Source organism: Sus scrofa, chromosome 1 (assembly GCF_054392235.1).
Source record: "Sus scrofa isolate SSC_HxYL_T2T_F1_AM1 chromosome 1, Sscrofa_HxYL_maternal_Yorkshire_Landrace_v2.0, whole genome shotgun sequence".
In the NCBI taxonomy this organism is placed as follows: domain Eukaryota; kingdom Metazoa; phylum Chordata; class Mammalia; order Artiodactyla; family Suidae; genus Sus; species Sus scrofa.
In genome coordinates, this window is record NC_139383.1 from 9,544,375 (window position 1) to 9,562,086 (window position 17,712).

A 17,712-nucleotide genomic window follows, 5' to 3' on the forward strand; every position below is an offset into this window, starting at 1 on the left:
TCGTGGGCCTGCTGACCTCACACGTCCCTGACTTCTGCTCCATCCCAGCCATTTGTCACAATGAGCAAGGCAGGTGCAGCGAGAAAGCAGTCAAAGAACAGGGCAGGTTCTAAGGAAGTGGGTGTGGGGAAATTCGGGGGAGAGAGGGAGGGCGGGCCCCGAAGGCATGCCAGCAGCAAGGACAAGGTTCAGGGCCAAAGACGGCGCTCCTGCCTGGCACTAGCACACACATCTTAAACCTCATGTAGTAAAATTTACCAAACTTTCCTGGCTTCCGTGTAATGCTTGCAAGGGCCTTCTTCACCCAATGATATATAAATATAGTCACTGCTATTTTTCTCCTGTTTTTATTTATTTAAATTAAATTTTAATCTATCTGGATTTGATATAAAATCTATCATAAACCTATCTGAGCTTATAGTAAATTAAATTCTTCTACATTCTTAGGTCTTATTCTGTATTACTAACTTTTCCGCCTCTCCGGGAGGCAGAACAACATAGCTTTTTTTTTTTTTTTTTTTTTTTTTTTTGTCTTTTTGTCTTTTTTAGGGCCGTACCCGCGGCATATGTAGGTTCCCAGGCTAGGGGTCTAATCGGAGCTGTAGCCAGCAGCCTACGCCACAGCCACAGCAACTCGGGATCTGATCCGCATGTGTAACCTACAGCACAGCTCATGGCAACGCCGGATCCTTAACCCACTGAGCAAGGCCAGGGATCGAACCCGAAACCTCATGGTTCCAATCGGATTCATTAACCATTGCGCCTCGAGGGGAACTTCCACATAGCTTTAATTATTATTAAATTAATACTTAATCATTTTAAAACAAAAATGCCCCATCCTCCCACCCCTCATTACTTACTTTTCAGTTATTCCAAATATGCTCAAAGTTTGTTTTTCTTTCAGATGAACTCAATAATTATTTTATACCCCCCCAAAAAATCTGCTGTAACTTAACTGGAATTCTGTTTAATTTATAGATTAATTTGGGGGAGAACTGACATCTTTGCTATATCGAGTCTCTATTTAGATACTTAATATAATTTTCCATTTATTCACATCTATCCCTCAGTAGGTTTTATATTCCCCCCACCAGGAGTACTGAATATTTCTTCCCAGTTTTTCCTAGATATAAATTACTTAGGCATTGGGTTAAGTTTCTGAATGATTTTTATTGTATTTTTCTTTGGTCATCTACTAAGGAAGGAGTTTATTTTTTTTTAAAGTCCATGATCAGCCATCTGAGATATTTCTTCCATCATCTCTAACAGCTTTGGTCCTCTTGAGTTTTCATTCTCTTCCTGGAAAAAGACCATCGCACCTCTGGCAAATAACGATACTTCGGTCTCTGTCTTTCCACAACGGACTACCCTTTACAGTGTCACCTACTGCAACTGGCAGTCTCCTTCAGGAGAACTTTAAGGGGCGACCTGAGGGAACTTCCTCGTCTTGCCCCTACCTTTCCTGAGAATGTCAGGACATTCATGAGACTCGGTGGTCCTCCAGCCTGCATTTTCAGCCCTTTATCTATATGGACCCTTTAACTGGTCACATAGTCACTGCTTTATTGCACTGCTTTAGAAACTGGAAGTTTTCAAAGTACTCACTAGCCCAACTCCACACTCAGTCTCCTCGAACCAGCTCTTAGGGAGCCCCTGCCTCATGCGAGGGGCCCCGTCCACATGTCCCCCCCACTTCCTGCTGGTCCCACCAGGGCCCCGCTCATCAGAACGAGTGACATCACCAGGGAGGAAGCGAGAGCCCTGCAGGTCACTACTTGCATGACCGTGGATGATTTATTTCTCTGAGCCTTGTTTTTCTTTTGTGTAAAAAGGGACTCATCTCACAGTCTCCCCCTAAGACTGCAGTGAGGCAGCGGTTGTCAGCTCCCACCAAGTGCCCAGTATTTGGAGGGAGTCACTACATCGCTCTCCGCACTGCTTCCCTCCCCTCTGCTCGTCCCCTCCTCTGTGGCTTAATTCGTGCACCCCTCACCCAAGCGTCTGAACTTGCTTGTCCTCCATGCGCAGCAAGAGCCAAGGTTTCCCTCAAAGTCCGACTCGTGACTCAGCTGCTCGCAGAGAGGCCTCCTGTCGCAAGGAACGTGCCCACCCTCTCCCAAGTGTGTCTGTCCCCCCGACATCTCACGTCCAATCTGTCCCACTTTAGTACTTGATTATGGGTTGTCTTTAGAATTTTCCAGATAATTACAAGTGGTAATTACTTGCTGGTTTTCATGTAGCTACACCTTGCCTTTCTAATTAGATTAAAAGCTTTTTAAGGCCAAGGATCGCAGCTGCTGCTTCTTGATCACCCACAGGCCCTGGTGCCGTGCATCCAGACGTGGAATTGCTTGCTTAATTACTTTTACATTTATTAAGTGGATAAAATGACCCGTCATTTTCCTCATTCAAATTCAAGCATTTAAAACAGAACCGGAAAACTGAATACACAACGACCCTACCTGCGTAGAGGCACCGAAAGCGATTCCTGACGCTCAGACACGGTCTCCCCGCACCCCCAGCTGGCCCCAGGAAGACGCTCCTGCTCCTGCACCAACTTCCGCATCCCAGTAAATGGCATAACCGTCCACTCTGTTTCTCCATCTGGAACAGGGGTCACCCTCTATCTCTGCCTTTCTTTCACCCCCGCCCCATCCATCCCACTGACATCAGCAGACAGATCCCACCTCTGCTTCTCTTCATTCTCCTCCTCCGCCAGCACCTGCGCAGGTCAGCATCCCCCGCTCCCTTGACGGCTGCAGCAGCCTCGTAACGCCCCCATCCGCCACTCTTCCCATCCAACCCCGTCCTCACCGGACAGCCAGAGGGAGCTTTCAAAACCATAAAAATCCTTCAGCGGCGTCCCCTCCTGCTGGGAGGAACACCCACATCCCTCAACTCTGCCTCCAAGCCCGGCCCCTGTGCTCCCACCTCGGCCACCCCAGCCACCACCCTGCAGCCTGCCCCTCTTTCAGGCTTTTCCTATCAATTATCTGAGGTGGGCCCCATCCACATTTGTCTCTGTCGTGGGAGGGTCCTTCTGGCACTCCCCCATCCTGTCTTACTTGCTCTCGAGCTGCGTTTCTCACCAGACCGTAAGCCCCATGAGGGAGTGGGTCACGGGAGTCTTGTTCCTATCAAACACCCGGGAGGCAGGCAGGAAATCTCTGTTGAGTGTATGAAGATGTCCAAGCTGGGCGGATAGCTGGACTTGATAGGGATGGAGTAGGCACAGGTGGTTGTAGAAGTCTCAATAGGGGATCAAAGACAAAGAGGGAAGCCTGGGAGATGTTGGGAGACCACTGTCAAGTTTAGGAAAACCGTCAGAACAAGGCAGCCTTGCTTAACCAGCAGAGGTGCGAGAATTGCCTCAAGTCATTGGGTGGGGGATGGGATAAGGCCTGCATTCAGATTCAGACCGAGGGCAAGAGCGCGAAGACCACCCCTCAGCTGATTTGAATACACACCTTACCAGCTACTAAGGAGAAGCTACTACTCCTGGAAAGGAAGAGGTGGGCCTTTCCAAGCTCCACACCCCTTGGATGATAAAACCGTGGCCCACCAGATCATCCTGGGGCAGAGCTTCCATGCCTGTCTGCTTGCATCTCTCACAAGCCTCCTATCCTAATAAATCTGTTCCTTGCCTACCACTGTGTCTCTCGCTGAATTCCCTCTGTGTGGAGGCATAAAGAACTTGAGGCTTGCTGAGTCCAGACACGGGGTAAATCAAATTTAAAACGTGGGTTCAAGTCCCAATCTGGGTTTTGGCTGGGTTCAGGCCGTTAGTGCTGTCAGTTTCAGATACCTCGGGCCGGGACCCACTTTCTTCACAGGCGTGGCTGCCAGCACACGGAATGAACGCTGTGGAATGAAAGAGCACGAAGACATCCAAGCTTGGTGACTGACCAGTCCCGGAGGTTTGAGAAAGCCAGTTGGCCTCTTTGAGCCAGAGATTCAACTCAGCGCATGGAAGCAGAGATACCGGCTCTGTCCACCTTGCAAGGATGTTGTGAGGACAAAGTAGAACTGCCTGTGACAGTGCTTTGAAATACACATGGTCTTAAAAAAGGCAAGGTGCCCTGTCCCGATCCTGAGCATTTTAGGACTTGTCACAGTGTGCCCGGCTGGGTCTGGCACAGTCAGGCGGTGCTCTAGGGTCTAGTCTTACCAAATCCAGCCCCTCCCCCAAGAATAATCATTACCCCACTTTAAAATCCAGATGCCACCAAACTTGGTTTACCTCGGCAAGATTTACAAACTACCTTGAACACACCTTTAAAATCTAAAACGGGAGTTCCCGTCGTGGCGCAGTGGTTAACGAATCTGACTAGGAACCATGAGGTTGCAGGTTCGGTCCCTGCCCTTGCTCAGTGGGTTAAGGATCCGGCATTGCCGTGAGCTGTGGTGTAGGTTGCAGATGCGGCTCGGATCCCTCGTTGCTGTGGCTCTGGTGTAGGCCAATGGCTACAGCTCCGATTAGACCCCTAGCCTGGGAACCTCCATATGCCGTGGGAGCGGCCCAAAGAAATAGCAAAAAAAATAAAATAAAATAAAATAATAAAAATAAAAAAAATAAAATCTAAAACGTCTAAGAAATGAGAATAATGTTACAATATTTTTAAACCATTCACTAAAATCAATGGGGGGAAAAAAGGGTGTTTAAAGACACCTATCCATTTTTTTTCTTGTGAATTTCAAATAACTAACATTTCTTGACAGGGCCCTTCTTTGCTGCCGCTTTTCCGCTATTATAACTTTGATGAAGAAAGCAGCCACGCGGGAGTACGTTTCCTCTCTCAGGTTCACAGGACAATCTCGGTCTCCACCAATGTTTTCACTTTCTAAAAATTTCAACTCCAAACCTTATTCCTTGAGAAAGGCAAGAATAAAGCCAAAATGAGCAATTGGAGATTCCCTCTAGCTTTTCAGAATTAGTTGTGAACTGTGCTTATAGCCTCGGTCTGTGAAAGCCTCTCTACAGTTCAGGAAAGGGTTCTGCTGACAGCCCCCAGCACCCGCCATGGCCTTGTACCAAACACCAGCGAGCAACTCTAGTAAACAAACACAGCATAGTGTCGGGTGAGCCTGCAAACCCATTAAAACGAGTAACAGCTCTTTCTCCTGCTCACAAAACACAATACTCAATTAATTTATGGAAATTAAATAGGTGGCATGACCGCTGCTGGCACCCCAGCCACACAAAGGCGACTGCATAGCGAGGCTCAGGATGCAAACTCCTGGGAGGGGCGGGCTGCTCAGGCCTGGCGGATATGCCCACCGGGCAAATGCCTGTGCTATTTTTAAAGCACAACCTGCATAATGAAAGAAACTTGGTGACGTTGTCCCAGGTCCGGTCTGCCTTGTAGACAGCCATGGTCCACCCCCCAGAAGACAGAGCACTAAGGCAGGGTAGAGACTACTGAAAAGACAAGGCACGACCCCAGGCCCTTCCACAGAAGGAGGGCCATGGAAGCCAGGCTACACGCTGTGATAAAAGGAGTGATTCATTGGGACTTGAAAACTAAACTCGAGTTCCCGCTGTGGCTTGGCAGGTTAAGAACCCGACTAGGATCCATAAGGTTGTGGGTTTGATCCCTGGCCTCACTCAGTGGGTTAAGGATCTGGTGTCACCATTAGCTGTGGGGTAGGTCACAGACGCACCTTGGATCTGGCATTGCTGTGGCTGTGGTGTAGGCCGGCAGCTGCAGCTCCAATTGGACCCCTAGCCTGGGAACGTTCCTATGCCACGGGTGTGGCCTTAAAAAGTGGAAAAAGAAAGTTTTAAACTCTTCAATACCCCGAAAAAGGGTGCACTCTTCAGAAAACTTGAGTTTCGATTAAACTTTCTAGCTTTCTCTGCAAGATGACAGTACCTATTAAATAAACACATGAGGGCCACACCCTCTCCTAGGACCTACTCCAGGTAGGTTTCGGGGGCCACAAGGGAAGCCGGATTTCAGATGCACAGACTCCCAGAGAGTATGTTCTGAAATCCCTAAGCTCCAGTCAAGGAGCTGCCTGGGCTCCAGGGTGGGAGCGTCCGGGTCTGGGCTCGATGATAGCGGGGGAGAGAAAAGCAGCAAACCCTTCCTCCAAAGCAAACCCTCTTTCATGCCCTCTCCCCAGAAGTTACGAGGCAAGTCAGCTGCCAAAGGCCAGGTGAGGCCGACCGGAAAGGGAGAACTGGGTGCAAGGATGCCCAGGAAGAGGAGGGGTGCGTGGCATGGGGCGCATGGTGGGGGCTGCAGGCCGGGCCCCTGGGAAGGGGGGGTGGGCCTCAGACCCCACTGGGCAGAGGCCACTCCTGAGAGGCAGGCCAGCAGGAAGCAGAGGGGATAGTCCTCCAGCCCAGCTGTCCTCCAGCTGGATGGGCAGAGGAAGTGCCTAAGGGAGCCTCTGAGGCCTGGAATGTGGGAGAGAAAGTAGGCCTGGGGCATCAACCTAGGGTGGGAGAGGGCCCAGAGGGACAGAAAACCCTTGGCCGGCAGAGGTGAGGCTGCTGACCTGGGTTCAGCTCCAGCCTGGCTCCCAGCCTTTAATAACAGCGAATAATAATAAACAACAATAATCATGTTGCTAGAAGTTCTAACTCCCAAGCATGCACCAGCCCCCGTGCTTCTAGAAGGCAGTAGGCATAAAGGTTCAAAGCTCTGATGGGGGTCTGATCCCAGCTCCACCACTTACAAACTCTGTGGCCTTAGGCAAGTCAGCCCCTGTGCACCAGGACGGGTTGTCAGTTTCTGCCTCTTAGGGTCGCTGTGACAACTAGTCAGCATAACGCTCAGACAAGGCAGGCAGAAAAGGCTCGGTAGCTACAAGTAGATAGTACTTTTTTCTCTCCTTTAGATTTTCTTTAATCCTCATGGGTTTCCAAAGAAACTGAGGTCAGAGGTCACAAGGAAGGCCAATGGTGGACGGGAGGAGGAGACCAGGTCTGTGGGGCTCCAAGGCCACTCCGCCCTCTCCAGGACTACGCTGGAACGGAGCCCTCCCCAGCAGAACGACCAGGGGACCCAGATCACTTGCCATTTTCCCATCAAGGCTTCTACCTAATTGTATCACCACCTGAGACCCACCCCATCACCTCCAGGGTGAAACCCACATTCCCAGCAAAGCAGCCAGAGCCAGGGGGCAAAGTGGTGTCTCTGCACCCCTTCCAGAGAGACAGAGACAGGGTGGGGGGTGGGGGGGCCGCAGGGGGACAGAGAGAAGTCTGCACCGAGGAAAGGACTTGAGGTTTAGCCTCACAAAGACCCAAGTTCAAATTCTGCTCTTTGGTTTTTTTTGTTGGTTTTTTTTCGTTGTTGTTGCTGTTTTGCTTTTTAGGGCCACACCTGTGGCATATGGAAGTTCCCAGGCTGGGGGCCAAATCAGAGCTGCAGCTGCCAGCCTGTACCACAGCCACAGCAACACAGGATTCAAACCACATTTGTGACTTACACCATAGCTCAAGGCAACGCTGGATCTTTAACCCACTGAATGAGGCCTGGGATCAAACCCTCATGCTTATGGATCCTAGTGGGGTTCGTTATTGCTGAGCCACAAAGGGAACTCTCAAATTCTGCTCTATGAATGCTACTTATGTGTCCTTCTGAAAGTTACTTTATCTTTCTATGTCTCTGTATCTAAACTTGCAAAATGATGCTCACACAAATTATTTAACTCAGCCGAGGCACGTGGTAAAGAACAGCCACAGGTATCCTGACGTCCCAGCTCTACACCTGCCATCCTCCCAAGGTCACCTCGTCCTGGAGTGTGGGACAGCAACACCCACCCCCGTGCACAATGATTCTGCTTATTTTCTCCCCTTTATTCTGTCCCCTGCGCCTCCCCCATCCTGTCCAGCCCTGCCCTACTTCTCTACCTGATTCTACAGAATTTCTTTTTCAAGATCCGCTCCCCCCCGCCAGCATGACCTCCTCTGGGAAGAGTTTCCCTTCATTCCCCATCCCCAGGGCACCCGCTGCGGGCCACTAACAGGAAGGCACACACAGTCACCACTGTACCACCCACGCCGCACAGAAGGCCACTGTCTGGACTGACCACACTCCCCAGTTCACAGGCTGGTTTTGCTCCTGTTTCCTCATCCGGGCTGTGTTCCTTGAGGGCACAGGTGGCACCTCCTGTATCTGGACCCCAGTGCCTGGCACTCTGTAAGCACTCTCTCAGTGCTTGTTGAAGTGAGAATGCAAATGGTTTAAGTGCTCCCTGGGAGAACTAAACACACAAAGACGAGCAAGAATGAGAACTGTACAACTTCAGAGCTGGAAGGAAAATGCGCACTCACGTTGTCTGCTGCCTTCATCCCACGTGAAGACTATTAGCCTGCATTTGTCAGCTGCTCAGGAGCATACAGTCAGGAGACGCTGGGCCTGGCACGTTTAACCAGGACATGGCCACTCCAGTAATGGCTGAGTATCATCAAGTGGCCAAGCCTAGGCGGATATCCTTAGTGATGCCACTGGCTGTGACGATGGGATGGCTCTCTTACACAAGAGGGGACTCACCAAGAACATGCCAGGAGTCGGTGACGCAGAGGCCCAGGCCACGCACGTAACCGACAGCATCAAACAATAAATACCCCTGGCGGGAAAACAAGCCCAGTCACCTCATGTCCTAAGTGCCAAAACAGAAAGAAAAAAAAAAAAAATCAGAAATAGGGGAGATACAGGTATGGCTTTTAAATTGTTAAGTTTTAAAAAGGTTTAGCTTGTAAAGATCCTGTCACTGGAACTCTGCACATCACAGCCAGATGCACAAAACTGGTGTGGGAAAAGCATGTTTTTCAGCTCAGGCCAGGCCGGGGAGAGCCAGAGAAGCAGAACAAAAACAAAAACAAAAACCCAACCACATAAACAAATGGGAATAAGCTAAAGAAATGACATTTTGGCTAAGGCTCAGGAAGGAAAATTTTTAAATACAAGGAAAGATACTAGCAGGAAAAGGGAAATTATATTTTAAACTTTCTTGCTCCTATACTTCCCTGTGGAAACCTTTCTACAACCAAAACTTCCTCCTTGGGGTGGGTCTGGAGAGATTTACAGTAAGTGAAGGCCCACGCCACCCCTACCCACCCAAAGCCATCGGGGGACCTGCTACAATAGCTGCCCTCGGCCCCAGGTCCAACCCTGCCCCCCCCCCCACCAAAGCAGTTCCTAACCGGAAGGGCGGGGGGCCTCAAGTTCATTTCTAGGTCTGAGGGTCTTTATTTCAACACAGATATTGTTTTAAAAGGAACCAAATCGGAGTTCCCGTCGTGGCGCAGTGGTTAACGAATCCGACTAGGAACCATGAGGTTGCGGGTTCGGGTTCGGTCCCTGCCCTTGCTCGGTGGGTTAACGATCCGGCGTTGCCGTGAGCTGTGGTGTAGGTTGCAGACGCGGCTCGGATCCCGCGTTGCTGTGGCTCTGGCGTAGGCCGGTGGCTACAGCTCCGATTCAACCCCTAGCCTGGGAATCTCCATATGCCGCGGGAGCGGCCCAAGAAATAGCAACAACAACAACAACAAAAGACAAAAGACAAAAAAATAAAAAAAAAAATAAAAGGAACCAAATCCTTCCACTTCTCTCAGCTTCACTGGCCCTCATTCGAATGTGGTGGGGAATGTTCAAAGGGAGGGTTTCTGGCCCCACGTTCATTCAGATGTGTCTGTACCCCCAAATCCTTGGAAGCTTTTGCATTTTTCATTACGCAGAAAGATTTGGGCAGATAATGGAAATAAATAGAGGCACGGAGGCAGGCATCTCAAAGGCCTCCGAATAAAGCAGCCTGGCCTCCTCAGGGAGCAAGCGCATCCACAGACACAGCAGGGAAGCGACTCGGGGTGCACAGGGCCCCACCCACAGTTGCCTTCCTGCCTCGAACTTTCGGCAAGAACAATAATCACTGTCTCCCAGCAGATGGGATTCTAGAACTGGCTGGTAACGATCACGAAATGGCTAAAGGGTGGCCCTACGCTCAGTCAAGGCCCGTCAGCCTCACTCCTGTGAGCCCACGACCCCTTAGACATCTTCCTACCGTGATTTTGTAAAAAAGGAAGCAATCTGCCCCTTCGAAAAGAAAAGTTTGAAGAACATGCTTCATCCAGTTTTAAGGGTTGTTCTCTTAGGAAGATGAACTGCATGGACAAATGCACAGCCCCAGGCTCCCAGCAGCCACTCTGCATCAGAACTGCTGCTGCTCTGTTGGGCTTAACCTCCTCCTGCAAAGAATCAGGCTCGCACTGAAGTGAGCACAGAGCAGCAGCTGCTAAGAAACCAACATCTCTAAAAAGGAGCTGATTAAGGAAGGGCTGGGATGGCCGGGTTTGCTTTGCTTCTGAGCAACAACACACGATTTCAGAAGAGTCTGGAGGCCCTGCAACAGGACCAGGCTGGAAGGGCTGCCAGAGAAAACAACGAGATTACACACGCAATCAGCACGCTTGCAGCAGCCTGGCTACGGGCGCTCACTCACCCCGTCTCATCCTGCCTGGTGCATCTGAGGGTCGTTAGACGGCACCAGATCCAGACTTGAGAAGAGAGCAAACCATTCCCAATGAGCAACAATTCAGGCCAATTAAGCTGGGGCATTGATGGGCTGTGAAGAGTGTTGATTAGCTTGAACGTAGGTCGATTATTTTAGGGGAGAAACAGCATGTGAAATACAGAGGTGCTTGTTAGGCGTCCTGCCTCTACTTCAGGCACTCGAGCCAAACATTTCCAATTGGCTACTATCAGAAGCCAAGTTTAAATGTTGGCATGATTTCTCAGAAAACCCCAACTCCCAGAATTTGAAGATCATGAAAGCACTTTCTGGCAAGTGTTCTCTATGGGAAATGGTATCAGTGGGAATGTCACGTGCCAAGAACTAATCAAGCTCTGGGGAAAAAAGGCTGCCTTGCCCAATCAATTCATTGAGTCTCATTCTCTGAACTCAGATCTCTCTGCCCGCACACATACTAATACCTGATTCAGGGACGGCGATGGTAGCGTGGTGGGAAAGTGGTAGTCATTATTAAATGTGGTTTCCATGACACCTCGCCACAATGCCTCATCGTCGTCTGTGGAGCGGACATGAACATTACAGAAAATAGTAGGTCAACCCGCGGTAAAAGGATGCTTCATGGCCACTTCATGTATACATTTAGCCTATGAGTATTGATGGAGTCCCTACCATATCCCAGACACAGTTCTAAGGGCTGGCACCGAAGCAATAAATAAGACAGATAAGGTCCTTGCCCTCACAGGACTCCAAGAAACAAGCAATGGACCCAGATTCATTTGACTAGTTCGATTATAATGATGGAAATTATTAGGAATAACCAATGTTTGCAAGGAGAAATACAAAAGGCAGGAGGAGAGCACCATGACAGAGCCAGTCAAATTTACATAAGCCATACCAGCCTTAGGCACAGCTTATGAACATGTTTCTTTTTACCACTCTTATTTCTAAACAATGAGATAAATTAAAAGCAGGTGGAATAGCACCACCAAAATAATACTGCATTGAAAGATACAGCAACATAACAAAGAGCTTCAAAGACATGTAGAGGTATATGACACTTAGGGGACTATGGCACCAAGCTTAAGGGCAGAGAAGCCCCAAGATGGAGTAACACATGCTATGATTCAGCATAAGAAGAGGAGGTGGTTTGGCTGAAACTCAAGGGCAAAAAAAACAAAGAAAGTCCAAAGTCCCACTGTTTGTCCTAGAGAAACAGTCACCTGTGTGGCTGGCTTCTAACATTACCCAACAAGCCACAGTCACCCTTCAAAATGTCTCCTAAACCCAACTTCCCTTCCTGCATCTCCACTATCCCTCTCCCGCCCCAAACTGCTAACATCCCACCTGGGATGTTGCAACAGCCTCCTCTGATGTTCCTGCTGCTCCTCTGAGTCAGGGTCCCAAGGGGAGGCATCTGCCTATCATAGAAAGAGGTGCTGGAGGCAGTTTAATGAAGGGCTCTCCTCTAACATGGAGGCAGAATTAAAGGAAAACAGTTGGGAAGGTGAGATGCCCCGGGGCTGGCAATAACAAGAAGCCATTCCAAACCCCTGGGCCAAAAAGGGAGTGGCAAACGGGAGCTCCGGGGAGCAGGGGCACAGGGAGGCCTCCTGATGGGCTGTGGCCTGGGACCAACATGCAGCTACTACACGGCTGCTGCCCACAGGGAGGAGATGCGGGACTGACTCCCCCAGCTGCTCTTTCTTCCTGCCTCCTGTCTACCAGCAGTGCTGCCTGCCAGTCCAATCCCCCGAAGCCACAGGACCAGTCAGCCTGGTCAGCACAAGGGACCGGGGTCAGCTGGACTCTGCAGAGGCAGACAGAAAACAGCCCGCACACCCCAACCCGCCTATAGGTTTCTTCCCCACAGAGGAGCCATGATGATCCTTTCAGAACCGTTACAGGGCTTTCATCCTACATAAGATAAAACTCAGACTCCCCAGCACGGCCCACAAGGCCTTCTCTGATGAGCATCTTCTCCCATGGCCACCCCAAGGCCCTGAGCTCCAGCCCATGGTCCTGTCACCCCTTCCTGTACCCATGGTGTGCACCCCCCCAGCCTGGAACACCCCCAACTCCACACACACAGCCCTTCTCCTCCTTGAGAGCCCAGTTTAAATGATATCACCTCTCTGGAAGGGCCTGGGGGACTCCGGAGCCCAGCCCCCAGCTCTTCTCTTAGAGCATCTTGTTACATTTGCAGTGATTCCTATTGCGACTCATAATTATAGCCTTGCCTCCTAACTTGTTCAATGACCACCTCCTTGACAGAGAGTGAATACCATGTGGCCACGACCCCGGCCCCTCACACAGAATCTGGCCTCTTGCAGGCTCCTCTGGCTTTTCGGACCATGTCCATAATCTATGAAGTACCACAGCAGGTGCCCACAGGAAGCGGAAACACTGCAGGGATCCTCCGGCCCAGTGGCCTGGAAGCGGGGGCAGCACCCCTGAACCCAGATACATAACCTGCTCTCAGTTGCAAGGCCAGTTGCCCTCCCATCACCCAGGGCCTGGGGGGGATCAGTGAAGGGTCTCAACCGGGGCGGGGGCCAAGGAGGGTGCCAGAGACCATCCGTGGAGGGCAGAGCCTGGGGGATGGCTCAAGGGATGCCCCAGGACCATACCTCACTCCTACTGAGATCCCCACCTACTGAGGCCTTATCGTGAGTGAAAATAAATGCATGACTGAGCAAGCAGGAGACAGGCAGAAGGAATGAAACGGTTTCCTCCTTGACGAGGGGGCTCAGAGCCGTACCTGCAACCTGAGGACTCGTCAGGTATCATGGTGACGAGCAGTGAGGTGCGGTGATGAGCGGTGACAGTCCATCTTAGAGACGAACGTGCTGGTCCAGCTGAACAAACGTAACAGCGGGACAGAGGCTCCAAGGACCATGCGGGGCCCGAGCTCTCAGAAGCCCCACGGCCGGGGAAGGCGAAGAGCGGATGCGGAGCCTCGGCTGCAACCCCAGCCCCTCGCCCAGCGCAGACCAAGCCTCCGGGAGCCGCAGCTGAGAGGCAGCTGCTGGGCGCAGGGGAGCCCTGGCCGGGCATGGACGGGAGCCCCCAACGCCCTGAGCTGCCCCAAGGGGCGGGCCACGAGGCCGCCAGCGCCGGGACGCCGGGTCACCCGCTCCTTCCCACACCGGAGTGTTGCTCCCAACACAGCCCGGCTGGTCCCACGCGCTGTGGACCTGGGTTCCGCCTGCCTCTGCACCCCCTGCCCCGCCCCAGGTCACCGCAGGCCTGGTGCTTTTACCTGGATGATAAGCCAGAGCAGCTCCCTGGAGACCCTGGGACTGGACACAGCCCTGTCCTGGCCCCATGCTCTGACCTCAGCCCCACCCTTGAATCAAGGACCTCTCTCTTCAGGACCAAGCTACGAACCTCAAGTTGCTTATGATCTAATGAAAGGGAGAGAGATGACAGCTAGATAGATAATTGATGGATGATTGATAGATCGCTAATTGATAGGCGAGACGGATACAGACAGATGACGGACTGGTAACAGCAATTCCAAACACTGGGTACTAGCAACGCTAGAAATGGTGCAAAAAATAGATAATAAATGAGTATCACTCCCAACTGGAGAACTGCCTGGAGGAAGTGACATTTGTGTTGGGTGTAATGACTAAAGGGAAATTTCTACAAGTGCGGGTGGTAGAGTTTGGGCAGAAAGGGAAAAAGAAAGTAACGGCGGAAACAATTCTAGGTGTGGGAACCATGTCAGCTACGTGAGGAGGCGCTCGTGTCCACAGCACAGCGACCCGAACAGCAGCTCATTAGGGCAGAGGGCCCACGGGGCGTGGGCGCGAGGCCAGGAAGATGGGCAGGGCCCGGTGTTGAGCAGCACCTACTTCAGTGTACACCTGGTTACCCCGCATGTGGAGACAATCCATTCATAGCCCCTCAGCCACTCTCTCATTAACCGTCCATTTCCTGTGTAGACATTCAGAGGAAAGAAGAAAAAAAAATAAGATAAAAACACTCCCTTAAGAAACACAAGTTGCTCATCTACAGAAAGCATGACTTCACATTTCCAGAGGTTATTTAGATGAAATGCAATAAAAATATCAATGCTCTTGCCATGTTTTACCTGGGAAAAAATGGTGGGAGTGTTGAAACATGTAAGGATATGAAGAACATCAGAGCTGGAGGGGGTTTTGCAGCTGACAGAGGTTAGCTCCAGGCTAGAATAGAAAATCATGCCTGCTTCTATCTACATAGATAATCGAAAGGTTCTCTATCTCTCGGAACAAAATAACACAAAAATAAACAGTGCAAAACAAATTTTATTTTAAACCCCCATAACACTTTTATTTTCAAGGTTGGAGAATAAAGAATATATAACATCGGAGTTCCTGCAATGAACCCAACTAGTATCCATGAGGATGCAGGTTCCATCCCTGGCCTCGCTCAGTGGGTGAAGGATCCAGTGTTGCTGTGAGCTGTGGTATAGGTCGCAGATGCGGCTTGGATCTGGCGTTTCTGTGGTGTAGGCTGGCAGCTACAGCTCTGATTTGATCCCTAGCCTGGGAACTTCTATATGCGGCGGGTGCCCCCCAACCCCCAAAAAAAGACACACACACAAAGAATATATACCACTTACACCTTTTTAAAATATGAAACCTGTCTATTTTATCACATAAAAATGACGGGGATGCCTATTCAAACATGTAACTTGTGCATGTGAGTATCTGATGCAGCATCAGAACACCAAGGAAGTGCTATTTCTGCTCTCAGTGGTGCCACTGTGCCCAAGGACAGGACAACTAGCCTTGGAGAGCGCTTTTCTTAAAACCGTTTTCCTCGGAGGGTCTTCAAGAGCATCCGATCCAAGGAGAAGCAGACCTTGGGCACCAGAGCGGGGTGGCAGGCCTGGTGCAGCCATGAGCAGGTTTGCCATCCAGAGGAATCGAAGGTCGATCCTGAACCCGACCGAGAGTCTCTGCCACCTGGTGCCACCATGGGAAGGCAGCGTGGAAGAGCCTCCGTGACAAAATTCTCCTGTTCCTCAGGGCCTCTCCAAGCCCACACTTGGCACACGCGGAACACAGCAGCCCATCACCCTTAAAGTGGTCCGTGTGCTCTCACAGCAGCCTCCGCCAGAGGCAGAGAAGGAATCAAGAGGTGAACCCCACACTGCTGAAGCATCAGCTTCGCGAAGCTCCCTCCAGACCCCGAAGCAAGTGGAGGAGGCTCGGGCCCTGCCTGTCTGAGGTCCAGGGGAGCCAGTGAACCAGCAGCCTCTGCACACACTCCTGGCAGCAAACCAAGCCCCCGCCCCCTGGATAATTCGGGTCGGGTCTCCTTTTCTCTCCTCCTTTCGTGAGCAGAGTCTAACTGGAAGAGGGTCTGTCTGCTTTGACTCCTGGAGAGGGAAAGCCCTGCTTTACCAGATTCATGCTGGCATCACAGCAATTCTCCATCTTTCCATCCCCTGAGGTTCCAGGGCTCCTCTGGGCTGGGAGGGGACAGTTAAGGGCCCGCTTAGGCCCGCCCTGTGCAATCTCACGTACGGTGGATCTATGAGGGATGATTTTATTACTTTGCCTCATAACCTCCATATATACTATCAAATAATACATAATAATACAAATTTTGTGACCATCCAACTTTTCGTTTTCCTTTTTTTTTTTTTCTTTTGGTTTTTAAGGCCCCACCTGTGGCATATGGAAGTTCCCAGGCTAGGGGTCCAGTCGGAACTGCAGCTACCAGCCACAACCACAGCCACAGCCACGCCAGATCTGAGCCGCATCTGCGACCTACACCGCAGCTCACAGCACCATGGGCTCCTTCACCCACTGAGCGAGGCCAGGGATCAAATCCGCATCCTCATGGCTGCGAGTCGGGTTCGTTACTGCTGAGCCACCGTGGGAACTCCCGTCTGACTTTCCTTAATCGTGACGACTACTGAAGACCTAATGTTCCGCAAACTCCTGAGCAAGGTTCTCCAAGTTGCACGCAAAGTTGTCTAGTGACATGCTCCTAAATTAGGACTTTTTCATTCCTGTGTCAGTGAGCGGGTTTAATTACCTAGGCGCTCCATGTTAAAGTCAAATTGAGGCAAATAGACATACTAACTGAACAGCAAAGGCTATTTAATTAAAGTCTAGTAAGATAAAAATCATGCACCAAAACCCAGTAGGAACTGCTCATTATTCTGCCTATGTCAAAAGAAAGTGGGAGTTCCCACTGTGGCTCAGGGGAAACCAACCAGACTAGGAACCATGAGGATTCAGGTTCGATCCCTGGCTTCACTCAGTGGGTTAAGGATCCAGTGTTACTGTGAGCTGTGGTGTAGGTCACAGACAGGGTTTGGATCCCGAGTGGCTGTGGCTGTGGCATAGGCCAACAGCTGCAGCTCCTATTCGACCCCTAGCCTGGGAACTTCCATATGCCTCCGGTGCGGCCCCAAGAAGAAAAAAAAGAAAGTTAACATCATTCACAAAACAATATGATAAAACTCCTAATGTATTAATGAAAAGAAAAAGTCTGTCTTCCTTTTTTATTGCACAATATAAATAAATGACAAAGATCTTAGAGCCATAAGACAGTGCTAGAACTTCCTAAATGTAAATAAACATTATAGCTGTATGAACCAGAGTTAGGCTGTGGTTCCATATGGGCCTGAAATAGATTAAAAAAAAAAAATTCAAGCAATTATTTGGAATTACATCTTTACGATAATCCATTTTTGCCACTGTCTGCTTCATATGGACTGTTTAGCCAAATAAGTTTTTTCTTATAAATTTAAAAGAAAAATATATGTATTGGAAAAAAATATAAGAAACTTCCTAAATACAAGCCAAGGAAAACAAAACACAAATGATTTGGAGGAGTTTCTACACGTATGGATTCTTAAAAATATATTCAAAAATAAAAAATGAATACGAATCTTTAAATGAGCCACAGGTTTTCAAAAGCACCAATCATTTTGCTATCTTTGCTTTCCAAAGCACCAAATATTAATTTGATTCGGAAAAGCTGCACAGCATGAGATGGTCCAGCAGAGCCCCTCCCATCAACACTGCCAGATAGAAATTTGGCACTTGTTTCGTCCGCACCTGGTTCACTAAACGCTGGAAAACTTGAAAAGTTCCTAAGAGCATAGCTGCCCTGTTATACACCTGTAAGGGCTGTCTAAGTGCCTCTCCAATTAGCCCCTTCATCACTTTTCTGTAATAAGTTTGTGAAACACACTACCGCTAAAACACATTTCCGATT

At 50.0% G+C, this 17,712-nt stretch overlaps 1 protein-coding gene and 1 long non-coding RNA gene across 6 annotated transcripts in view; both read right to left on the minus strand.

Annotated features, from left to right (window-relative positions):
• Nucleotides 1-17,712, minus strand: part of ZDHHC14 (zinc finger DHHC-type palmitoyltransferase 14) — a 274,356-nt gene that overhangs the window by 165,833 nt on the left and 90,811 nt on the right. For 4 of the 5 annotated variants that reach the window (XM_021086474.2, XM_021086517.2, XM_021086493.2 and 1 more), the window contains exon 1: nt 13,244-13,646. The exons of the other annotated variant lie outside the window; for it this stretch is intronic. In XM_021086474.2, coding sequence (XP_020942133.1) covers nt 13,244-13,539 — 296 coding nt within the window. In that variant the 5' untranslated portion in view covers nt 13,540-13,646. Of the gene's footprint in view, nt 1-13,243; nt 13,647-17,712 lie in introns of those variants that run through there. 5 annotated transcript variants of the gene reach the window in all.
• Nucleotides 1,167-9,544, minus strand: LOC146405919 (uncharacterized). Its single transcript, XR_014844222.1, has 2 exons — nt 7,406-9,544; nt 1,167-5,708 (listed from the first exon to the last, which is right to left on the minus strand). It is a non-coding gene; the product is annotated as an uncharacterized LOC146405919 (long non-coding RNA).